Source organism: Cloeon dipterum, chromosome 3 (assembly GCF_949628265.1).
Source record: "Cloeon dipterum chromosome 3, ieCloDipt1.1, whole genome shotgun sequence".
NCBI classification, from domain to species: Eukaryota; Metazoa; Arthropoda; class Insecta; order Ephemeroptera; family Baetidae; genus Cloeon; species Cloeon dipterum.
Window position 1 is genome coordinate 6,359,233 of NC_088788.1, and position 26,147 is coordinate 6,385,379.

A 26,147-nucleotide genomic window follows, 5' to 3' on the forward strand; every position below is an offset into this window, starting at 1 on the left:
TGAGAAAATTTGCTGGAAAGTTAGCGTGCTTTTCAAATGGAAATGGCTGTCTTCTTACTTGAAATCCGATTTAATTTTAAACCCAAGAGTTTCCCCAATAAGTGGCATACACCGTTGAACAGATCTCGACGAGAGGAATCGGAATATGCCAAGAAAATATGTTCAAGCACTGTAAATTTTGGATAAAATTGGCAAAATTTGAATTTTTACTGTAGGAATGTCCTTTTTTACTATTGCAAATTGTTGAACAAATTGTTTATTGATCAATTGTGTATGGCATCAAACAATTCAAATATTTTTCAATTGTTGCCCTGTTTCATTCCACTTTAATTATTATTCAATCTATCAATTAGATCAAGTACTAATTTTAGCCAGCAAATAAATGAAATAAATTTAAATAATTATCCTGTGGATTTCCCCTTCTGAAATACGGAGATCGATCCGTGCAACACGCATTCCGATGGTGCTGCTTGCTGGTTACTGAGGCTGCTGACTGAGATTTTGCGTGGAAACGACGTGTCGGCGGCGGGCGTCGTCACCTGTCTGCAGCCTCCTCGCGGCAGGCGCATCTCCGAGATCGTATTACGCAAATACCCATATTGCACACGTGAATAATTCAGCGCGTTACGTGTGTGTGTGCGGTGTGCGTCTCGTCTCCTCTGCCCTGCTCTGCTCTCGCCAGGGTGTTTGTGCAATAAAGCAGGTGCTCTTGTGTGCCTTTGTGCTCTCAAGGTTGGCCTTGCGTGCCGCGCATCATCGACACGCGGACGGCCGAAAAAATCTGGAAGAAAAAAATGAGTGATTAAGCCGTGCACGAGTGTCCGCGTGTCCGAACACATCTGGCTGGACTCTCGGCTGCTTAAATACATAAATTACTGTAATAAAGACGCGCGGCGAATAATCGGTTCACGCTCGAGTGATTGTGGAATTGGCGCCCGATTTTTACCAACCAACACGCACCTGGCCGCGGCACGCAATTCGACAAAAATATGGTTTATTGTGCGCATGCTGCACACCATTCGAATTCATCAATTATTTATGTCTTTCGCGAGAAATCATCAATATTTAAAACTTGTGCTGACCGTGCCAGACGAACTGCTAGGCTCGCTCATTCCACATTCAAAAACGGTTTCCACAACGCGGCCACGAAAATAGATCAAATTCCTTAAAATATTAATATTCCAAAAGCTTAAGGAAAGAGCGTGATATTTATTAAAATTGAAAATGGCCATAGTTAGAGCTGTGATATGCTTCGTGGAAGAAGTTTATTAAAAACCAAAGTGATTACAAAAGGGTTTCATTCATTCATTTTTAAAAGAGAAAGAAAATCGTTTTATTTGATATTAAAATATATTCGGATATTATAAAGACAAAAAAAAATCAATTTCTATTCCCAGCCTCCATGATTTACCATCTAGAAAAATTATTTTGAGCCAATTAAATTATTAAGGAAATGAAAATTTAGTTTGAAAATTAATTTTTATAATTTTTCCTATTAAAAAACATTGAAATTTTTTCCATAACAAAAATTATAATATCGTTGTTGTGAAAATTGCATTATTTTTTAGATAAAAAATTAAATTACAAACATTTCTAATTATTAATAAATTATTGCATGTAAAACAATTAATGTTAGTTGTTTCTTTATATTTGTTACCAGAATGCAATGAAGTTAATTTTATAGAGATAAAATTTGAGAGAACCTTCAATTTGTTTATAGCAATAAAATCTCTCCAACAAATTAACTGAAAAAACATGTAGTTTTTCCATTAAAAACTGGTGCAGACGTTGCGGCATTCGCCAGCTGAAAGCTTTTTTTGGTCGCTTCCGTGACAGCAGGCTGCTAAAAGTGTGCGTCGAGCCGATTTTAAGGTGAAAAAGCGCGACGAGGGGAGACAGAGACGATGGGCCTGGGGGCCGCCGCGTTCTGAATTATGTCTGACAGCTGTGTTCCGTAATTTGAGTCGCGCTCAGCAACTGTATCACTTCCTCGCACCCGCTTCCCTCTTCCCTATGCCAGCACGTGCCGGGCCCATTCCTGCTTCCACCTTGGACGATCCGAGCAGAGCACAAAAAATAAATAATATACAGCCCCAATAGTGCGTGTGGCTAAAAAAAATCCACGCTGATGGCAGACAGAATGGAAAAAAAGGTGGATAAGCACGCCACCGCATATTATGAGTATTATTTCGTGCGTCTAGCAGCGTTATTTAAATGAATTGTTTTAGATGAGACTCATGAGCTTCGTAAAAATATCGAAGGGCTTTTTAGTTTAAATTAAAAAAAATGTATGACGTGTTTCAAATAAAATTCTGCTCTTGAGCGAAAACCTCTCTTGTCCAGGGGTCGTTAGATTTCGACGAAAGTTTTTTGCGCAAACTTTGCTCTAAATAACCGCCGAAACAGTTGAGAAAACTCAACAACTTTCTAATTTTTGTGGGTTTTGCGGGCGTTGAAAAGTCAAAATCTGGAAATTTGCTTCGTAACTTTGCTCAGGGTAGTCCTAGAACAAAAATTAAAAAACCGTTTAGCTCGTCTCAAATATGCAAACAACTTTTATATTGACCTCAAAGTGGTAGGTCAAAGGTCAAGGTCATAAAAAATGATTTTTGGATTTTAAACTCAATTTTGAAAATGAATTATATCGAATTTTTTATATTTTTCATAGCCATTTTGTAGAGCACAAAAAATTAAGTTTGAAACGTTAAAATTTGGAATGGCGTCTTTCGTATTTTTTTTTTTTTTTTTTAATAAAAAATAAAAACTTCAAAACCCCTTTTTTGAGGCAGGTAAAAAACGATGATAGACCAAATCTTGACTTCTAATCATCCGAATTTCAAAAACCGCATACCGTTAGACTCCTCTCGACGTCCCCAAGTGCATTAAAGGGGTATGATACCCACCAACCCCCTACCCCTTTTAAACCCCTCAATAACGGGAAATTTAGCATTTTTTCGTCCGTTTCAACATTTAAGCACGACGTTGACGGGTAATTGTTTTCCCCAAACCAATTCAGTTACTTAGTTCACTCAAAGACGAGTCAAATGGAACCTATTTTTTGTAAATAGGACCACCACAACCTGGGATTCGGGTGGCACAAGGTTTTTTTATCGAGACGGATGCAATAAAATGCATGATGAGCACGAAATCTCGAATAAGATTATATTTTAATAATTTCGCTTTATAAAGTTTAAAACTTATTAATAATACATTAATTTTTTGCAATAAATTGGATGACAGGATCTGTTACAAATAGTCGTCAGCATTTAACTCTAGCATTTTCCGCGGCTAAAAAGCTTGTGTGTCCTAATTGAATGATTCACAAACGGGACGGGGTACAAACTACAAAGCGAAATCGCAGACTTGGCCAGGGTTGCGATCGGGATCTAATAATACTGTATTGATTAATGTAATTGGCATGGCCGAGTTCGAACTCACTCACTTGAGCCCGAACCGACCGACCATCAAGTGCCAAAGCCGAACACAAAAAGTCTCGAACGAGTGCGAATTCCGGTTCGGAAGAGCGAAAAAATGCACTGCGCCGAGGCGAAAGTATCGGAAAGGATTTTTCACGCGGCCAAGGAATAAGCGGTGCAACCGCAAGAGCAGAGCTATAAATGGATGCTGCGCCAGGATAATTAAAATGCAGACAACGCCGGCTCCGCACATGCACACACAATACGTACTCTCTGCGTTGATGTCTGACAACAAAAGGAAAAGCGCACGGTGCAAGCTGACTGAGTGAGCTTTTATTTTTGTTGCAAAGCGATTACGAACGTTGCCGATTCTCCGACGGATGAAAGTAAATCCATTATGTAATTGATCGGTTAATAATTTTTGAAAATAAATTATTTGATTTAAAATCTATGATTGAATTATTTATTTATTTGAAAATTTTTAAATTAAAAAAATGCTCAAGTGTTAAGCTATTTATTATTATTTCTTCGTTGGGTTAAAAGGAGGAAAAGATATGCTACACATGCTTTTTTCTTGTAAACTAAAACATTAAAATATCTTTAAAATGTTCAGAGAAGAAAAAACCAATAATATCACCTTCAAATTAATTTTGTGGGTGCCCCTGACTGAGGTAGTAAATATTTCATTCACGCGGTCCTTGGCCCAGTGCAGACGACATTCATAAATCGGCAATTTTGCATTGAATGGTACAAGCAGATTGGAACAAAAAGACAAAAGGCAGGTGCGGCGTGTGCCTGTGGTCTCTCTCTCTCTCTCTCTCTCTCTCTCTCTCTCTCTCTCGTTGACGCAAAAAGCGGTCCAAATGAGTCTTAAACACCTGCGCGCGCTCGAAAACAAAGACCAAAGTCGATCGGACGTGCACCGCATCCCGAACGCAAGGAATTTCGTATTTATGCTAATTACAAAAACGGGGACCACCTGCGACTCGAATTATTCCATTTTTGCTTCAAACGATTCTTCAGTGAGAAGGATTATATTTTTTTTAATGTTTTTACATATCTCATTGAGTTCAATCAAACCTTTAAAATTTAAAAACCTTTTTGTTTATGGCAGGAAATTCATTACTAATAAAATTTAAATTTATTTGTTTTAGCTGTCCTTCTTCACGTACTACACGGTAGTGATGGGCGAGGTGAACCCTTCAGGGCCGGTGCCAATCGACAGCATCTTCATCTACAGGCCGGATAAAAGGGCCGAGGTGTGGCGCTTCCTCTTTTACATGGTTTTGCATGCAGGGTAAATATTTATACATAAAAATACTCGTATAGACAGGCTGATTTATGATATAATTTTATTCACAGGTGGTTGCATTTGTTATTCAATCTGCTAGTCCAGGTCCTGGTGGGCCTGCCGCTTGAGATGGTCCACGGATCGCTCAGAATTGGCGTTGTCTACATGGCAGGCGTTTTAGCAGGTACTGTACAGAGTTCAATTTTTAATTTAATTTATAATTAAACAATTAAAAACAACGTATTTACAAAATGTTGAAGAGTTTGTGGAGAAAAGAAGAGTTAAATTTATATTTTCAAACACTGCTTACAATTAAAGATAATTTTGCAATTAATTATATTACCATGTAATTCAAGAATAAAGAGGTTTAAGATGAATTTATTTTTAGCTTGGAAAATATTTCTGTCCAACCAATAAATTCTTCACAACGAAATAAATTTTCTAAAGAATGTTCATTAAATGTTTAACGCTCACAGTTTCTTACAAATTATTTCGAATTTTAGGTTCCTTGGGTACTTCGGTGTTCGACACAGATGTCTATTTGGTCGGCGCCTCAGGAGGAGTGTACGCCCTATTGGCGGCTCACCTTGCAAACGTCCTGTTGGTAAGACGATTCCATTGATTGAGCTTTTCTGGATTGAATTAACGGTTCTCTATGCAGAACTACAACAACATGGAGTTTGGAATTGTCAGACTGATTGGAATCTTTATTGTTGGTAAGAAAAAAAATTCTGATTTTCATAAATAGCAAAAACAACAAAAATTTAAAAACAAATCATCGTCAAAAAATATTTTTTTAAACAGTAATTTTCAATTTCATTTTAAAAATTGTATAATTATGCAAACTGTATCACTCAATTTTAAAACCATATCCAGCTTGTGAGAATATTTCAAAATTATTTCAAAATTTAACACCAGGTATTTTAAGCTATTTAAATTTTGCCTCATTCTAGTAGTTTCTGGTGTGGCCTCACTTGGTAAAAGATTTAACATATTTTTGTCAATTTGAAGTTTAGAAATAAAAAATAAATTTTGTTTAAAAAAAAATTGATAAATTGTGCATTCTGTAGAAAGTATGCACTTTTCTGATTTAAAATATTTCATATCCTAACGATAAGTTATTGTTATTTTCAACTTTTGTATATTTAATTTAAAATTTTAGGCTTTGAAAATTTAATACTTATTTAAAAATTTAGCAAGTTTAGTATTAAATAATTTCTTGTCTTTTATAGAAATTATTTTTTAACGAAAATATTTATTCTCTCAGACAGTAGGTTCAAGATCATAAAGTTAAAGTAAATATTCGCATTCTTCGATTCTTATTTATACCATTGTACTATCAAGGAAAGGAATATAGGCCACAAAAATCTCTATATTATTTGTAATTTTTGATGCTCGATACATTTTATAATATAAATTACCAGAAAATTATAAAAACATATTTAATCAAAAATCCTGGGTTTTTGCATTGGTTTGTATTTGGCTTTCATAAAGATCTTTAAATTATTTTTTTAAGGCTTCAGAAAAAAATTAAAAATTATGATTCGAATTGAATGAAGAATTTATTAATAAAATGTAATTTTCTTGCAGCGAGTGCGGATGTGGGCTTCGCGATCTACGACCGGTACGCGTCGGAGCAGCTGGGGCCGCCGGTGTCGTACGTGGCGCACCTGACGGGGGCGCTGGCGGGCCTGACGATCGGGCTGCTGGTGCTGAAGAACTTCGAGCAGAAGCTGCACGAGCAGCTCATGTGGTGGGTGGCGCTGGGCGTGTACGCCGCCTGCACCATCTTCGCCATTCTGTTCAACGTGTCCAACCCGGAGCCCTGATGGCGCGAGGGGCCGCCGGGCCTGCTGCTGCTGCCCCCCTGATGGTGGCAGCACTGCGCTCTGGCCGACGCCGGGCCGCCGCCGCCCCTCGTGCACCAGGAGCCCTGATCGTGAGACTTTATTGCCAGCTAGTGAACCAAAGAACCTGCCTGCCCGCCACCTGCAACACGGACCCTCTGCCGCAGGGCGAAAGCGTGCGCGAGTGTGTACGTTCATTTATTAATTAATATATATATCGCGAGTGCGTCCAGTCCGTGAAACGAGAATTGTGATTTATTTTAGGACCCTTTTATTACGTGTCTAATCGTAGACGAGGGACTCTCTCTGATTGCCTGCAGACGCAATGCAAATGACCACTGATTGCTGGGGTTTATTTTCAATTCTGTATTGCCATGTGGTAGTGTTTGAAGATGCCGATAGGTGGCGCCTTTGTATTTTTTTCAATTCACCAGTTGCATAAACCCTAAGTGTTCGAAGCAGCCAACAGATGGCGCCACCGTAGACTTTCGATTTTAAGGCACTTCCGCTGCGATTTCAGACTCAATCTAGCTACCGTGCATTCTTCAATTAATTTGATATTTTTTGACGTGCTGAAAACCAAAATCGGTTCAGCCAATCGCCGTAGAATCGTGAAAAACTATTTTTTGAAATACAAAAATATTTTCCAACGTTTCTACGGCGAATGGCTGAACCGATTTTGGTTTTCAGCACGTCAAAAAAGCAAATTAATTAAAAAAAGCAAAACAGCTAGATTGAGACTGAAATCGCAGCGAAAATGCCTTAAAATTGCTTAAAACAAAATTTTTAAGAAAGTCTGTGGTTGCGCCATCTGTTGGCGGCTTCAATAACTAAGGGTTTATGCAACTGGTCAATTTGGGCTTAATCCACAGATTTGTGAGAATGTGGAATTTTTTGTTTGAAAATTTCAATGCAAAGTAGAGCCCAATCAATTAATTTTTATTTTATTTTATATTCCTGGGGAACGTCCTTTTAGTTAGGAATTGCTAACTGTTAATTTTCATGCAGTTCCAGTGTGATTTTAGATTAAATCTTGTTACCATGCACTCCTATGGTGTATAGAGGTTTAATTTGACGCGAGGAAAACCAAAATGATTTCAGCAAATTGGGAAAGAAATTTAAAAATAATTTCAAATATTAAAATTTGCAGTGGTTTTCACCGTTACAATATTTTTACACCAAGAATCATCTTAGTTGTAGGATTGAGTCTGAAATCTCATTAAAATTACGCCCAAAAACTGTAAATCCATCAGTTAGCGGCTCCAAACTTCCCCAAATTAACGAATTAAAATTAAATTAATAAGAAATTTAACCCTGGTGCCACCTGTCGGCTTATAAAGACACCTACCATTGGCAAACAAACCGTGAATTTCCTGTATCTGTCTTATTCGGTACGCAATACACTCTGAGAGTCGGTGCTAAACTGCCATGATTGTTGACATTTTCTCCGCAGAGGTGCTAAAATATTACAGCAAAAGCCAGCAGCAATATTGCTAATCGTAAACACACACCCACTATCACTCACTCTCTCGTATTCAATATTACTATTGTAAAGCAAAAATAATCACAATAAACTGAAGCGTCCATTAACTGCCTGTAGGATTACATTGTGACCACAGTTTCAATTGCAAGAAAATTAAAAAGCAGCTTCGTCCTACCTCAAAGAGATATTTAAATGTAATATGAATACTCGTCAAAATTGTTGACTTTGCGCATGAAAGTGTTGTTTGCATCGTTCAAACAGGAAGATCATTATGCTATTAATTTTTGCTACTTGCTAGTCTCTGAAAAGTAGAGAGCGCGATCATCATATAGCTATATATTCCTTACCGCTGTTGCTCGACAGATTTCGGTGTTAATAACTCATCTACAGAGAGCATTCAAATGATGACTATATTCTGTCCAGTAATTGCAAGGTTGAAATTAAATTCCTATAAAAACAAATTGGAAAAAATGTTTTATTTCTATTCACCTATTGATAAAAAAATCCATAGTTAAACAACAATACGAAATTAGAGGAAAATAACGAACTGGGTGCAAGCCAGGGGGCATCCTAGTTTTGGCTTTGGTGTTTGGAAGGCGTGGAATGATATGCAACCCGCACTGATAGGCTGTGCGGCGGTGCAGTTTCCTTTCTATTCAAGGCGTATTTTAAAATGTGACATATTATTTGGGCTCCTTTCAGTGAATAAAATCGGCATTTAAAACTTGTTTGCTTTTGATGAGGACCAGCATTGTTTGTCTTCTGGATTTGTGGTATTATATCTCAAACAGGATAAACATCACAAGATAATTAAGTATTTAAATCTTAGCAAACCAAAATAATACAATTCTATTAAATCTATATTTTGATTGCAAATTTCAAAATTTGTTCAAAAAATTTAAGCTACCTTTAAGAAATTTGAATTTTGATTTATTTTAGTTTTATGTTCTTTTATTGCGCATTTTTCTAAAACATTTTTAGTTATATTAATATAAAATGGAGACCATTGCAATGCCAAATAGAGAAGATTGATGTTGTCAAAACTGTTAGGATCAGATGGTACTCTGTTAATTTATTTCTACTCTAATTATCACGAAGCTAATTTAACTACATACAAGCAATAGTTATAGTTAATAATTAGGCATTTCGATTTCAAGATTTAAAAAAACTGGTTTCAACATGTAGTGATATCATAGTTGTTTCATCCAACGATAAACAACTTCTAAAAATATTTTGATAATGCGACAAGGGAATAAATACATCATGCAACACTGCTGTGCGAATATTAAGAGTGTAATTTACTTTAATTAAATGTATATGCACTACGATTTTATGGCTAATTTTGATTCCTCTTATAAACATATTTATTAATAAAAATGTATAAAATAATTTTGATCATGAATTCCCTTGCATGTTTATAGCAAATAAACACTCATGCCTGAAAAACTTTCTCTACCTATCAAATCGAACGGTTATGCTCTTATTTTAATTTATTTGGTTGCTATATAGGATTAATGAGTCTTAAAATATCGTAAATTATTGATAGAAAACCAGACGTTATATGGAAGCCACAATTAAAATGGAAATATATTTTGCTAAGCCAAATTCGAGCTAGTTATTCATAAGTGTATCTCCTTCTTGCACTTAGCTACAGCTATTTTTCTTGAATTTTTATAATAATTAATTGTAGAGCAAACATGTCAATATGGCGAGATAATAATTTTGTTATCATTTTGACTTGTTCTATTTTACGCTTCTAAATAAATATTTTAGGAAAGCTTTTTCGTTAATTACTATAATCAGTTTATCTGAAGAATAATAAGAAAACAGTTAAAATTTAAAGAATCAATTAATAAAGCAGAGTTTAAATGTTAGTTACATCGATTTCAATTATTAATAATATAAAAATTAAATTGATAAAATTATTCGTTTTTAAGTGAAGCTCTTTTATCAAGCAAGGACCAACTTAGTAGTTTAATATCAGATGATGCGCAACATATCTCAAAAAAGGTAGCGGTTTATTATCAATGATTTTTTTCGCTTCATTTCGATCCCTGTTGTCGCCATCTGTCTAGTGTTGAGCAAATAATTTTTAACTTTTCTTCTGTTGAAATAAATCCTGATTTTCAATAAGGAGACAAACTTTGGATCAAATTAAAACGGTAGCCTCTCAAAATTTTTAAAAACCATATTTCAAGTAGAGGTAAAAATGCAATTTCACAATTTTTCTTCACCACATAATTATTCACCTGCTTGTAAATTTATTTTGAATATCATATAAATTTCATATTTAAAACAGAACTAGGGCTCGAGTCTAAAATAAGGGGCAAAATTCAGAGAGTAAAGGAAAATTGAAATGAAAGTGAGCTGATATCATTGTTGGTAGCTCAGGTCTTTATTGTCGTGTCCAGCAAGATTTTTAAAACCCTGCCAAGGGTGGACACCAAATTGAGTTGACCGTGAGCGCGCGTGGTACGGCGCCGCGCGCATTTCCCTAAATTACAAGACGTAAAGCATCGGGCCGAAGCAGCTGGTGCGTTCGGGCAGCAACTCGTTTACTTTATGGCATTTGTTTAGAGCGATCAGATTCAATCCACAATAGGATCTACTAAGGTTAAATACATAACTGACGATGCGTTCGCAAACAGTATATTTTTAAAAACAGCTTCAAGTGATGAGACGTGAAATAATTTCCTCAAACTTAATCGTACTTAATTTTAAATTTGGACAATCTCTGTTAAAAATACACATTTATTTTCTCTGCTGGAATAGATCACAAAATTTTGTTCCCGTCTTTGAGCGTCAACGAGTTTGTTTTTGTAGACTTTTGAAAACGTTCAACAGTGAATAGAATATATTTATTTTATAACGCAACAGTTGCTCTCAAAGTTACAATTAATTACTCCGTGTTTGTGCTCGCTCGTGAGAGTTTGAAATGGACAACTTACACCTGTAATTACAACGTAGTATCACTTTGTTCACTAATTCACGTAATGAAACAACACTTTCCGAAAAAAGATCGTCTGTTTTTCCCCATTATTCGTGAAATTCCAACCAGTTTTGTGCGTCCAGGTGCATTTTAATCGTTGTAATTTTTTCACAGGAGTCAGTCACGGGTTTCCAAGTCTCGTTGGCAGCTTGAGTTGTTATTTTCCTCCAGATTTTCAACTTCGATGTCCTCGTCGTTGTTGTTTTCTCCCGAGGACTCACCGTCGACAAAGCTAAAAAGGAAAGGGAATTAGTTTAAATTTAATATAAACGTGTATTTTTTCTTTATAATTAGCGCCGTTAATTTTGTAACCGTTTGCACGTGAAAATCACAGGGTTATTAGACAAATGGAAATTTTTTAGGACACACCATTTCTGCAAGTCTTATTTTTTTAGATTAAAATAGATCATTGGATGGTCTGAAATGTAATTACTGTGGAGGATAGCATCGAATGTATGAGCTAAAATTGTTTCTAATAAAGAATAAATCAAAGTGGATCATTTTTAATTTTATTCCAAACCCAAAATTTATATTTTTTTACTCGCTTTTAAGCTTTTATAAAATCCATCATTCCCACAGGATTTTTTGAATTTACGTCCTTCAAAAATTAAGTTAAGAGGACTTAAAGTGGTGGCAAAATTTCACAATAGAAAATGCCAAACAAATCAAAGTCACGAGAAGATTGATAGTGAGGGATTTAACTTGTATTTTAAATCTTATCTTCTCTCTCTTGTTGTGGCGAGAGGCCAGCAGTGTTTTTATCGTTGAAATGATAACGCTTGCAGACTGAGACAATAGTAAGTGTGAAAAGGAATTAGGAGTCTGGTCTTAATTACGTGTAAGGTTTCTCCTCTCCACGCATGTCGCAGATGACATTCGTCAGGGCCATGATGTAGTTCTTGGCCAGCGTCAACGTCTCGATTTTTGACAGTTTGCGCTCCATTTTTACGTGTGGAATCACCTGACGCAGTTGCTGCCAGATTAGGACATAGTTAAAATTAGTTTTTGATGCTCGGTGGTAAATTAAATAGGTCATTTTGTTGGGGCGAAAAAAGTAGGTTATTTTTCTCATTGTGACAATGAATGCCATTGAGAATTGAAAAAGCACTCTAAATCGATATCTGGTACAGAAAAATAGTTGTTGAGAGTAACGTAATCTTGAGAGGCCCATCGAAGTGAAGGAATAATATTTATCTCGGTTTTTATTTTCGCTTTCTAGAATATTTTTTCAATCAGGAAACGAAAAACAGCAGAATTTTGAATGAACTAAAGTAAAATTTAATGCTAATTAGATTTAAATCGATATTTAATTACTAGGAAAATATAATATTTACGTAAAGTGGTGCTTTTTATAAACAGGAATAAAAAATTATTTGCACGAAATTCATAACTCAACAAATGAGTTATTTTTAATATTTTAGACTTTGTCTAAGGTCCTTCAGGTCATATTTTGTCTTTTCGTTTTGAAAATTGATTAAAATTTCAGTTAATATTTTACCTCGAACGCGTCGTTGAGGCTGTGCATGCGCATTCGCTCGCGCTCATTGCTCTCGAGCCGCCTGAGGTTGCGTTCTCTGGCCGAGACCCTGCGTTTGCCCTTCTTTTGCGCTGCCTGTGCGCTCAGCATCGGCGTTGGCTGGTACGACGGACTCAATCGACGCGCTGTTCGCTTCCTCTTGCCGCGGCCGCAGCTCTCGCCGTCGCTACTCGATTCCTCTGAACCTGCAAAGCCAAAAAAAATAATTAAAATCCAGCGTTGAAATCACCCACGCCAATCTCCTAATAATTATTGATGTTTTACCCTTATTTGTTTTGATTTGAATTGGTTAAGCAAAACTTGAAAATAGCTCAATTATTTCCACACCAAAAAGGGTAGAATAATTGTAGGCTCTACGAGAACAGAAAGCTTAATGCGTATCTATTACGTTTGGCTTCCAATTTATTTCTAGCACAAAATTTTCAACGTTAAACATTTCTTGAAAATATATTTACCACTGACAGTAATTTTTACAGAGTGAAAGCAAAAATTATTTTCAAGCTGAATTTTTATAATTTATGTAAAATTAAGTTCTTCGAGGCTCTCCATTGATCACAATTTAAAGACAAATTATATGGCAAACATTTTCATTTATGAATGCATTACATTCAAAATTCAACAACAAAGAATAAAATTAAGTTTTAATAACACTAGAGGTCGTAAATATTTTGTATTTTTCTTTTAATGATTCATTTTGTTTAGTTAAATCTTTATTTCTATATTTTTTACACAAATAAAAGTTATTAATAGTAGATTTACAGTCAATAATTGAAAGAGTTAAATTAAAATTACTGGCATTACAAACAACATTATTAATTTCATATTAAACTGTTCAAACACGTCCCACATTCATTAAAGATAAAGATAACAATCTGCTGGATAAATATTCCATAGTTTGTATATTTGTTATAATATATTTTTTGTACTCACTCTGGTTGCCACTTGGCTGCTTCATGTCTTCCGAGTTGTCCAGCAGCTCGACCTCGACGTCCTCCGAGTCCTGCCAGTTGCTCGGCTGGCCCCAGTACTCTTCCTCGCTGACCGCCGGGGGCCTACTCACGCCCCCGGAGCGCATCTTGGCAGGTCACGCAGTCTGCGAACAAATTTACGACAATAATTACACGTGTCGAGCGAAAATAGAGGAGGAATTATTGGCTCTCGGGAAACGGCAAATAATGGTGATAATAAACATGCAAATCAGCCCCGGGCTGTGACTATAATAGATCTGGAATTCTCGCTCAATTAAACTGACTGACATAGGGGAGAGAACACACGCCGTTTAATCAGGCTTAGATTCCGCGAGTCCACATGAGACCACGCACGTAACAAAACTCGATTGTCCTATTTTTTATGCTTAATTTTGTAGATTCAAGTTGAAAAATGGCAACTTGAATCTACAAAATTAAGCATAAAAAATGGCATTGGAATTATTTTTAAACTAAAGACCTGGGAAATTGAGCAGTAAAACATAATTATTTTTGGTTTCCCTTTAGTTAAATGTTTCCCGACGTCGTCTATGTTAAGTTTTGAAAACAAGAAGTCAAAACAAAATCATTTAGCTCAGTTTCCACAACTTGAAAATTTAACGAGTAATTTAGCAAAGAAATAAATAAGACAAACTATCGTTTCAGCTTTGAAAATGACCTTATTTCATCCAGAAAACCGACTTGAATTGAAACAAATCTCCTTTAACTTTTGCCGGAACAATGCTAACAGCGGTAAAAGCAATTGAAACAATCAGCCTGTCTCGCCGGCGGGCAGCAAGTACGTGTGTATTTTGAAAAGAAAGTCCAATTACACGCGGCAGCAACGGAATTTATATTGCGCCCAATCCCCTTTTGTTAGTGCAAAAATATATATATTGGTGCAATTGCGGCTCTCGGTTGTTACTAATTGACCGCAGACGCGGAAAAATGAGAGTTACCCACCTCTGTGTGTGCGTTTCCTCTGCGGTAAAATGTGAGAATGCGCGCAAAGTTCAATTAATTTGGCAATCGACAAGATAATATAAATGATTAGATAATCGCTCAGCTCCATCGGCCGCGGAAATTCCGTGAAATTGACATTTGCATTTGTGATCCGCACGACCGTAATTTCTTATCGCAATCTTGAGGCGTTTTGTGCTTAGTAATCGAACATCTGCGATTGATCCTATCTGTGCTTCAACTTATCTTGCAAATGGAAACACAGTTTTCTGAATAAGGTCACAACAGTTTTTAATAATTCATTGTGAGTGTCTCGTTCTGATCACTATCATTCTCAGCATAATTTTAAGATAATTCTAAGCTCTTATGTAATTTTTGTATTTGTTTTGTACTTTCAAGTTAAAAGTTTAAATAAAGAAATTGTTTAAATTATATTTATTCCATTTTTTTAAATTTAAAAACATTTAAATGATGTTTTTGCAAGGAAATATTTTAGAACAGATCTCTCAAATTCATAAGATTCATTTTAATAAGGTTTTTTGCCCTCTTTGACTTGACTCTCATTGATTTAAAGAGTTTATTTTTTATTATTTGTGGTTAAATAGATACTTAATATCAAATCAAGTCTTGTTTCTTTCATTTTCCACATAGAGACCGTCTTTGACGAAATTTCTGAGCACGCCAATCGATTCTTGGGGGGTCGAAATAGGTTTTTGCGACCAAAAAGTGCAGCGCGACGTGCGAAATTATTTTCCCGCCAAAACAATTTGAATCTATATGCACGAACTGCGCATGCGTCAGAGCTGGCACACGCCAACCGCCGGCTGCTAGTGGCTGACGTGACGCCTCTCCTCCGCCACACTAGCTCTGACGCATGCGCAGTTATTTTCAAATTATTTTGGCGGGAAAATAAGTTCTACTTTGTGCTACGCACATCACGGTGCACTTTTTGGTCGGAAAAAATATCAATTTAACCTAATTTGACCCTAAAGAATCGATTGGTGTGCTCAGAAACTTCGTCAAAGACAATCTTTAAGAAAGCAACAATTTTGTTGTCAAGACTTTTATTTTTTTATTTCAGCGCAGTTCAAACCAAAATATTTACATAAATTTTTTGGTTCATTGGATCTTTTCTATTTTAAAACAAAGCTGTTGTTTTAAAGTGTATATAAGGAGTGTTTCGTCAGAGGTACACACCTCAAAAATAATTATTCCTAGATAATTTAGTTATTCAAGGAAGGAAAGTGCGGCCGAGACGCGAGCTGATTATTGAGAGGGGCTCGCCTGCCTGCCTGCCTGCTATCAAGCCCGGCCTGGATGTACGGTGTCAGGTCACGAAGGGCGTTGTTTTCCTGCGAAAACCGGCACCTCGCTCAATTCAAACGCGTTGAAAGCGAGATTCACGCCGAGTCGTGCTCCCATCCAGAGTTGGATGGAATCCGGGCCATGGCTGCGTTTTAATTCGCCTTTATATGTACGCACGAGAAGAGAGAGAAAAGTGGTGGAAGAAAGTCACGCGCAGGCAAATTTTTGCATATATTTTCAAAATTGCCGACAGCACGCACAGCGAATGAAAAGACGAAACTTTCACCCTCAGAAATTACTTTATCTTAGAGCTTTAAATTAGCTGATATATTCTGATAAATAATGATTTTAATTTAAGAAAATTTTTTGAGCTTTAGAAAAACTTAATATTCTTTATTTAAAAGAATGAATCACTTGAGCGCATACAAAAATTTAAATCAATAAAAATTATGTATTTGTTCTATAAATTTTTGTAAAATCTTTAATAAAATAAAATTGAGAACGACTTAAGATGTTTGTTAAATAATTTTATTAATTTGAAGTAAATTTAAAAATGAAATAATATAAATTTTATATTTGTTAAATGGTTATATATAATTTTAAGTTTAATAAACAACTACAAATTTAATATTTTTTTAGATTTTATAATAATTCAATTTCAGTTAAAAAGTGCAAAAGGCAATTTGCAATTCACCGGTGTCAAGAGTCAAATAAAACATTTGAGAAGACACGGTGTGAGAGCTAATTTTACAACTCGGCCATAATAATAATAAGAGATCGGCGGGTGCGATACCCATTGAGAAAGAGACATGGCGAAAATAATGGAATCCGCTGCACGTGTGCCAGTCAGGTTTGTTTTCTTTTCGATTCGCCGCGCGCGAGGCTTTGTTTTGCGCGCTTGGGTCAGAGGTCAACGAGCTAGCCGCGCCGAGAGAGAGAGTGAGCCCTGAGGCCAGGGCAGGGTCTCAGAAAATGAACTACGTGTGTGCAGCTCTCTGAACTGAAACTAAGCTGTCCTTGGGTGTGCTTTTCGGACCTCTCTGATGTAATTGCTGCATTTAAATATTTAAAAGCCTCCTTAAGGTTGCTTTGAAGCGTCAAAATAATACAAAATGTGAATTTTTTTCAATAAAATTTAATTTTGTTCACCTTATGACTCAAAGTTTATTTTAAATTATTAGGTAAGAAACAGTTTAAAAATATAAATAAATTAAATTGTTTTTCCTTTCGTTTTAATATTTCTTTATAAATTTCACACTTTTAAAAATTACTGCAATCAAGGGTGTATCTTAATAAATAAATCTTGGCGAAAATACGGACAACAGAAATATGCGTAAAGCAAATTTCCTTTCGAATTCTTCACCCTGCGTTGTTTCTTTAATAAATGTATCTATTCTAATTGAAAACAAATTAATAATTTAGAACAAGCAGGAAAGTATATAGCATGATAATCACACGAGCCATAATTTAGAGCTTGGGCACAGCTAGAGGATTCTGTGGGAATCACTTTTTTCGCACCGCACCGACGAAACGAATTAAAAGCAGCTGGGGAATAACAGCATTTATTTGTATCAACAACTCCCACTCGCGTCTGCACGCGGCTATCAGTCAGTTAACCGCATTTAATGGCTTCACGACTGCTAACGAGGATTAACTTATTTATATAATTGATTTATACGATCGCACGCAGAGCGGTAATCAGCAAATAACTGCAGTCTGGTTCTTGTCCAATAATTCTGTCTCCTCTCTAAATTAATATTTTACCAAGTAGTCGACTATATATTTTTTAATTCTGGGCGAAGTTGCTTCAGCTTGTCTTTTTAATTGAAGAGTTTACTGGCAAAGCGCAATTTGTAATTTGGAACTAATTAAAAGAGAAAGGGTTGAATTGTAAGACAAATTTTATTGCTACGTTTATATTATTCTTTTTTTCTTCGTGAAATATCTTCAAAGGATTTTCGGTCCAGGATAAAAAATAGTTTGGTTTCTTATGAATATAATTTATGTGATAAAATAATAGTAAATCTTCAGGGTGTATCGTGAATAAACATTTTTTTGGGGAAAACGATGTTGTGTATTCTCCACGCGTAGGATAAATAAATTAAAAAAACCATAAAACTTGTGACACCTATTAAAAAATCTTTTAGCAATTTTATACTAAATTTTTATCAAAAATTTGGTTAAAATATTAAATTTAGTTTTTAAAATTTACAAAAAATATTTTTGCAGCTAAATTACCGCTGAGAATAAACAATTTTTGAGCATCCTGCTTACATACCATAGTTAATTTAGAAAAAAAACGTAGATACATCTAAACAGAGTTTACAATTTCAAGAAAATATTTTAAGCAAAAATATAATATAAATAAATTGACCAGTTGCGTAAACCCTTAGTGTTCAAAGCCGCCAACAGATGGCGCAACCACAGACTTTTTTAAAAATTCTGTTTTAAGCGGTTTTAAGGAATTTCCGCTGCGATTTCAGACTCAATCTAGCTATTTTGCTTTTTTTAATTAATTTGATTTTTTTGACGTGCTGAAAACCAGAACCGGTTCAGCCATTCACCGTAGAAACATTGAAAAAGATTTTTTTTTAATTTAAAAACTAGTTTTTCACGATTCTACGGCGATTGGCTGAACCGATTTTGGTTTTCAGCACGTCAAAAAATAGCAAATTAATTGAAGAATGCACAGTAGCTAGATTGAGTCTGAAATCGCAGCGGAAGTGCCTTAAAATCGAAAGTCTACGGTGGCGCCATCTGTTGGCGGCTTCGAACACTTAGGGTTTATGCAACTGGTGAATTACTATAATTTTTTCTTTAATTTCAACATACAAACGGATCAAACTAAATTTGAAGTAGTCAAACCACTGTTCTATTTAGCAGAAGTAAACAAATTCCCTTCGCTAGCATAAAACGCTATGAGACAATCCTCGAATCTCCGCATTCATACAAGCCCTAGATAAACTGCCGAATTTGTATTCTTCTCACACACAATTAAATTCCGCCAGAGAACAGGCAATTACAGCTTGTTTGTGTTTCGGGCGCAGGAAAGCAGCGATCAAAAGAAATTTCACGCTCGGAGCAGACGTTCCAGTTACCGACTGAGACGGAGAGAAAAACCTTGCGCGACAGCGGCAACAGCTGAGGAATTCCAAATTCAAATCTTTGTCTCGATTAAATCGAGTGAGAGGCGATTTGCAGCGCGTTGGATGAGTCAATTAATTCGAAAGAAACAAACGGCCTTGCATTTGAACAGAGGCCAAACGCGGCCGGGCGCGGGTTCGTTGCACCTTTTGGCCGATCGCCACTCTTCTTCTTTTTTGCCAGATGCTTTTCGGTTGAAAAGCTGCGAATCGCGTGTGTGTGGGAATATTCATCGCGGGCGCGCCGTTACATTTGCATGGAACGCCGCCACTGCTTTCATGCATAATGCATTAATCAATTGAAAATATGAAATACGTAGACGCTTCTGGATTTCCACAAACACGCGGATAAATTTTAGACGAATTAACAGCCTGTAGTACTTGTTTTCTATTTTTTCCTCGCTTGAACGAGCGTGCAGCGACGGGCAATTTCAGGAAAATTATGAGAGAGGCGGTCTGCTTGTCAGACGAAACCAGTTCTATTTGTTATTGATCAAAATGTAAATTGGTCCATTAATACGTGTGGTTTAATGTGGATTTTGTTAAGCTTGTGCTGCAACTTTCGGAATTCGTTATGATGTTTTGCGGCTTGACGTTGATCGACTTATCCAAATATCGGAATCTGATATACGAGTTGAGGAAAAAACTCTATCAGTAATAAATTTGCCTCAGGTTAGTTAACGAAGGGAAAACCCATAATTTAGAAACTGTTTTGAATAAAAAATAGCTTTTTCACCAGCGGGAACCAGATTCGTGCATCGCGCAGATATGGCGTCCGGTGGAGTTCGGCGCGAAAAAACGGACTCGTGAAAATGCGCGAAAAGAACCAAGTTTTCGTCAATATTGTGACATAATTTGCATTACTTTTAACTCATTGCGTCGTTTGGATCGTAAAAATAAACTCTTGACACTCGAACGGCAATCCAAAGAGAGCGTTTTGTTTCCCACATTCAGACGCCATCTTGGATCTGCGCAGTGGGAACCAATTTTACCGTACATCTGGCTCCCGCTTTTTTCGCCAGTATGAAAAATCTGTTTAAAATATTTAGGAATTTTAATTTGATCGTTCAATGTATTTTTATAACACTATATTAAAGACATCTTAGCAAAAGATGAAAAATTGGCGCCCTAATTCAACTGTAACCAATTAATTTGGCTAGTAAAATCCAGAGACAACTAATTAATCGGAACAAAATCACCAAAATACATAAATAGATAATTTTTAATTTAATTTTTTTTATTTTGATAAATTTATTCTTAAATTTACATTTATTGGGAAAAACATCAAACAAATTCAGGACGAATTTTTGAATGGTGCTCACTCATTGCCAGCAGCTGCATCGCAGCAGCTATGAAAAAATAAAAATATGACATGCGTAGTCTATTTTAACTTTGCAATTAAATAAATATTTATTATCCCCGTAGTGACTGACCTCCAAAACATCATCATCTCATATTTATTAATTTGTTTGAAATATTTAAATCACCCTTTCCATCTCGAAACCCGACTATTTTGTCCAGAAATTCAAACTGTTGTACGAAAAAAGTTACTAAAAAAATATGCATTTAAAAAATTCCAGCTATAGTTTTCTTATTTGCGAATAAAAGAGATTTCTATCAGTTTTTGTTACTGACAATATATTTATGTTGCTGCTGGTCATAATTATTGACGACTTCTGCATAAAAGCTGAACTTCCACTTCTTCCAATATAAAAGAGATGCAAAAATTTATTCCGCCTTCATTTTAAAATCATGACTCAAGAAAACCGTAATAGATGTAAATCTCGGCGAGCAGATCCTCAACGAGATTGTTTCAGAGATTAAAGTACCGCGTCGGTGAGAGTCTACAAGGCAAATGCTACCATAAAGATAAAATAGTATTTACTCGCGCGGGCAGCAGAAGAACAATTAAACCCACTACTCAAGGATTAACGCGCGCGCGGTATTCAGAGCGAGGGCTCATTATCCATTTGCGATCGATCTCCGATCGGATCACTATCTATCAATCTGGCATCAATCTCGATTGGTAATTGGCCCCGCTTTGCGCATTCAAATCGCGTCCGCTCAAAAGCTAATTGGCGTCCGATTCGGTTTTTTGCTCGTTTGCAATAAATAATTAGGCCGCCGGTTTTTGATTGGCGTCTCATGCGTAATGTTGTCATACCGCGCGGCGAGCGAGCGAGCGAGACATGCAACGCAGCAGGTGCGCGCCGAGTGCATATAAATGAACACACGCATGTGTCACTGCACATACGTAATTACGCTGAGCCGCAGCGGCGGCAGTGTCGGCGCGACAACACACACAACAAGCAGGCAAACAAATCATCCGTGAGAGTAGACTTTGATGCTGATTTATGGCCAGGCGCTTCGATAATCGGCCACTGACTTCCTCGCGTGACAATTTCACACCATGCAGCAGCTGCAATGTGCATAATGTGTTGCAAAGCGAGACAATTTTAATCGCGTGCACCTGGAGGACTTTCCACTTGTTTTTCTTTTCTTTTGTTTCATTTATTAGTTGTTAAGAAACTGGATCAAAGGTTGCTCAGGAATTCTGTAGGCTGTTTCCTTTTCTCTTTTAAAAAAATTGCTACCTCAATAATCGCAGCTTCAATCCCGTATTATATTTTGTAATTTCCTTCAAGTGAATTTGATTTTCATTAAATTTAAAATGTAGGTATAAATTTTTAAATGATTTTAAAGCAAAAACTGTCTAGCTACTGGTATTTGTCATTTTTTTTTCAATTTAATAATAGGAACAAAATTATTTTGTGTATATTTTTCATATCAAATCGAAAACCAATTGAAAAATTACTTTAAATAATTAAATATATTTGAAAATATTTAGGATAAATTTTTATTTTTTAAAGGGAGAATTGTTGCGATTATATTTGCTGATAATCCTTAACAATCAATCAATTTGTTAAATTAAATCCCTCGTTTAAGTCACCAATGCAAAGACTTGAGCATTTAGGTCGTGTTTGGATAAAAACGTCGTTTTCTGAAATAAGTACGGCAATTTTTTTTGCACTTTCAGTGCATATTTACTGGAAATATTTGAAAAATATATTTTTAGTTCTACCTTAACTTTTCTCAAAGAGTTATACAAAAATTGGCCGTTTCATTTTGCAACAAAATCGGCTTTGAAATTTACTAAACTTGCACATTGAACAATGAGCATAAAATCATAATTTAGTTCAAAAATAGGTAAAATTTCTACATAATTCACGCACCATTGGATAGATTGCGAGGAGATGAATCAAAATCTAACAAAAAGTTATTTGACAAAACTCTCAATTTTTTAGAAATTTGGCACTTGCCCTAATTTTAACTCTGATTTGTATTTGCTCCTTGAATAATTTATTTATAGTTAAATTCTTTAACAATATTTTCAATGAGCTTCTTTTAGAGCTAACAATTCATACACTAACATTAATTTTTGTCCTATAAAGATAATTTTTTTTAAACAATTATTTAAAATTAAATTAGAGTTAACTCTCCTTTATTTCGTGCATTATTTTAAAAAAATATTAATTTAATTTTAATTATATGTAATGTTTTAAAGCTGACCCATCTTGTTAATTTTGAGTGTTAAAAATAATAACATATTTTGAATAATTCATATTTTTAATTTAATTAAATATGTACTCACCGCATAATTTCATTCTAAACTATTGAGCAATAATTTAATAATTTCAGTGCAATTTTTGATTTGTTATTAACTGAATTAGATAAATCTGAAATCACTCATGAATATTTAAAGATACCATAACTCCAGCTGACGATAGCACCGATAAAGAAAATAATATTTTATACGCTTTTTTAGTGTGGAGATTTGAATATCCGATTTTAATCCCTCCCTTCTCCTGGTCGGTTTCATTTCGAGTCTGACAGAATATTATGTTATGCAATACATATACACCTTTTAAAATAAGCTCTGCTGTTTCAACATCTCGGCGTGTAGAAATAATTAAAAAAGTGTATCTGAACGGATTCAATTTGAAGCTAGTCCACGGTGCTAGCCCAAAAACTGGTTCCTAATCTGGTCGGTATCGCTACACACTCGAATGCCCCTTGTACCTACACGCGTGTGTACTCCCGGCAATTGCTTACAAGCAAAATTACGCGGACGTTTTAAAATTTCGGGTTTGTCAGGAGCAGAAACTCCCTACACGTGCGGATTAAGATCGAAGCGTAGATAGGCCGAAAAATAAAATGTGGAGCGAATTTGCATACATTAACATTCCGGCTGCTTTAAGTGAATATGTGTTTCGGCGAGTGATTAATCAACTAATGGACGTGGACGAGATTGAAAAATGTATTAGACGCTTTGGCTAGGCGCGCCGCAGGTGTTCCGTATATACGTTCGCGCTCGCGCGGTCACCCAAGTTGCAGGAGCAGCCGGCCGATGACCTACAGCCGCTGCCAACACCTCCGCCCTCGTTGGCCGACCCACGCCAGCCGACACGCCACCGGAATAAACAACAACCAAGGCCGGCCAAGGTTGCAATTTTGCACCCTTCTGCTCTATTTTCGTACTTTGCACCCACCAAGATCGTTTTTTCATCTCGAGGAGAATATTTAAAATTTATTTGCTGTTTTTAGAGAGGAATGTTAGTGATTTTTTTTTAATTTATAAAATTATATTACTTAAAAAAATAACCCTTCAATAACCAATATTTTTTCAAATTTTGCCGGTTACACCCTTTTTTCAGAAAAGGATATTAATTGCTTCCGGGGTGAGGAAATTAGTAAAATTTTAGTAGTGATAGGAGATAAAAAAATAGTACGTGTGTACTTTTGAGTCCTGATACTATTTTTTAAAAGGGGTCTGTGTTTGGCTTTATTAAAATTCACCTATTTATAGAAGACTCTAAAACTGCCAATATTCAGACAGCTGATTTAATTTACAGTCTATTCCTATTGAACAAATGTTTCTCAAATTTAATATTTTCGCACAAAATTCGAATGAAAATTTCAAGTGGCCGTTAGAGAACCTTTGATTTTTTTTAAAAAAAAAAAATCGAAATACCAATATTAAGTTAATTTATTCGAGAATCATCTCCGAAAAAGTATTAATTTTTCATTTTAATTATTTCTATATGGTTTTCAGAGGTAAACTCGCACCCTTATGGCTATCAGAGACTCCGCACAACACAAATAATTTTTTTGTCGATTTACAAAGACAGCTTTCTTGCTTAGCATGAGCAAAAATTTCTTTCCTATGTATTTTTTAACTGCTCATGATCCTTACAATTAGGGCCTCAAATCTGTATATATTTGTAATAGGAATATGCGGGGAAATTCATTCTCATATTTTAAAAGCAATGTTACATTGATAGTCATACTCAAGTATTTTCGCACACGAGTTGTAGCAATTGATATTAAGACATTAGTTACTTCTGTTGTAATATATATGCAGTATAAAATTGTCGGATAAATATAATTAAAAAAAATAATAAAAGAAACAGCAAATAAATTTGACAAATTATCATTCAATAACAGTGCTAAACCAAAAAAAATGGAGAATATATATTAATATTGATTTATTTTAAATAATAATTTTATTTTAAAAAATGTTTAATTAAAAAATTTATAAAACGCTGGAATAAATTAGCAATAAAATTAATTTAATTGCAATACACTAACTATACAGTTTTTTGTTGTATCATTTTTTCGTTAACATTAATTGAATTAATAAATTAACTTTAACGTTTTCACCATGAACGCTTATTACAAACTATTATTAACAAGATCGCGCACTGCCATGGCTTCCCCTCTCGAATCTCATTTTCGCTCAGTGATCCGGGGCGTAACTGTAGATGAGGTGACCAGACTGACCGAGTGAGGAGGGCCCCCAATTAAAGCGCACGGCGAAACCTGCTCCGCTGGCGGACAGACGGACGGACACGCCACATAAAATAAGCGACAAGATCCTTTTGCTTTTTGGCAGGCGTAAGGTGCACATAATTAATTTGTCGTCCGCGCTCCGCATACCAAAACAATAATAGTGTGTGTGTGTGTGTCTCAAGGTCCGCGAGATGAAGTAAGAGATTAATTTTATTTTGCCCAAACACGCCCGAAAATGAAGTCCTCTCTGCTTTACGACCGGACCAGAGGGCAGATCACCTTGGACGAGTCTTTATTTATTTTTCGGCACTCTTGCCGCATGGGCGTGGATCTTCCTTTTGCAGAGTGAAAGGTGTTTTTATTTTATAAATTGAGCAATAGTGCAATAACGTGTACCAGCATAAAAATGTTATGTTAAGGCACGCCTTCTAGGACGCGGATAGGCCATTTAATGTGATGGAACAATAATTTTTCACTTGTAAAAATCGGCTTTGAGTCTAACGGATCTTATTTCCTCTCTCTCTTACTTGTTGGCCGACACGTGCAACGTGATATTTGGAAAGGTTTGGCATATCTTTATGACTAAAATAGGAGTAGTTTAATTTTGTAGCCTCCTAAATTCATGATGGTCCATCAAAAACATAAGTAACTTGATGACGAAAAGGAATACATTCAGAGAAACATTTCATTTAATTGCTGGAGGAAAACCTCGAGTTTTGAAATTGCCTAGAAGTAGAAAAATAAGGCATTTTAAAAACCAGGAATCAATTTTATAACGTTTTTGGTTTTAAAAACCAGCGGGATCCAGATGAGCGATACAATTGGTTCGCACTGCGCAGATGCAAGATGGCGTCTGAATGTGGTAAGCAAAAAGCTCTCTTTGGATTCCCGTACAAGTGTCAAGAGATTGTTTTTACGATCCAAAAGACACAATTAGTTCAAGTAATGCAAATTATACGTCACAATATTGACGATAACATGGTTATTTTCGCGCCAGACTCCACCGCGCGCCATATCTGCGCGTCGCACGAATCTGGTCACCGCTGTAAAAAGCAACATCACTTTCCCACACCACATAAAGAGCTTCTTAGGGCGCAGCAATTCATAAAAAAAAGAAAATGCGATAAAACCACACCATAAAATATGTATAGCCAGCTGTTATTTAGCGAATTTCAAAATTAGCAAAGCTTACTGGGTGCAGGGTTCGCAAAAACTCGCATTTTCCCGGATAAACAGAAAAATTGCATTACAAAAAACAGGTATTGTTACTTTTTGCTGCAATTTTGCACATTTTTCCGAAACAAATGCATTTTTAATGAAAATAAAAATTTCTCTTGATGGATGACCAAAAATAGGGATGT

At 35.7% G+C, this 26,147-nt stretch overlaps 2 protein-coding genes across 2 annotated transcripts in view; one reads left to right on the forward strand and one right to left on the reverse strand.

Moving 5' to 3' along the window:
- The window catches only part of stet (stem cell tumor), a 99,877-nt gene extending 91,379 nt beyond the window's left edge, over nucleotides 1-8,498 (forward strand). Inside the window, exons 7-11 of the mRNA XM_065482167.1 lie at nucleotides 4,571-4,713; nucleotides 4,779-4,891; nucleotides 5,211-5,311; nucleotides 5,369-5,423; nucleotides 6,298-8,498. Coding sequence (XP_065338239.1) covers nucleotides 4,571-4,713; nucleotides 4,779-4,891; nucleotides 5,211-5,311; nucleotides 5,369-5,423; nucleotides 6,298-6,536 — 651 coding nt within the window. The 3' untranslated portion in view covers nucleotides 6,537-8,498. The remainder of the gene's footprint in view (nucleotides 1-4,570; nucleotides 4,714-4,778; nucleotides 4,892-5,210; nucleotides 5,312-5,368; nucleotides 5,424-6,297) is intronic.
- Nucleotides 8,499-10,410: 1,912 nt separating this feature from the next.
- dimm (dimmed) overlaps nucleotides 10,411-26,147 on the reverse strand; it is a 28,036-nt gene continuing 12,299 nt past the window's right edge. Inside the window, exons 2-5 of the mRNA XM_065484638.1 lie at nucleotides 13,494-13,656; nucleotides 12,525-12,748; nucleotides 11,863-11,999; nucleotides 10,411-11,258 (exon numbers count right to left, since the gene is read on the reverse strand). Of these exons, the coding sequence (XP_065340710.1) occupies nucleotides 11,144-11,258; nucleotides 11,863-11,999; nucleotides 12,525-12,748; nucleotides 13,494-13,638 (621 nt within the window). The 5' untranslated portion in view covers nucleotides 13,639-13,656 and the 3' untranslated portion in view covers nucleotides 10,411-11,143. The remainder of the gene's footprint in view (nucleotides 11,259-11,862; nucleotides 12,000-12,524; nucleotides 12,749-13,493; nucleotides 13,657-26,147) is intronic.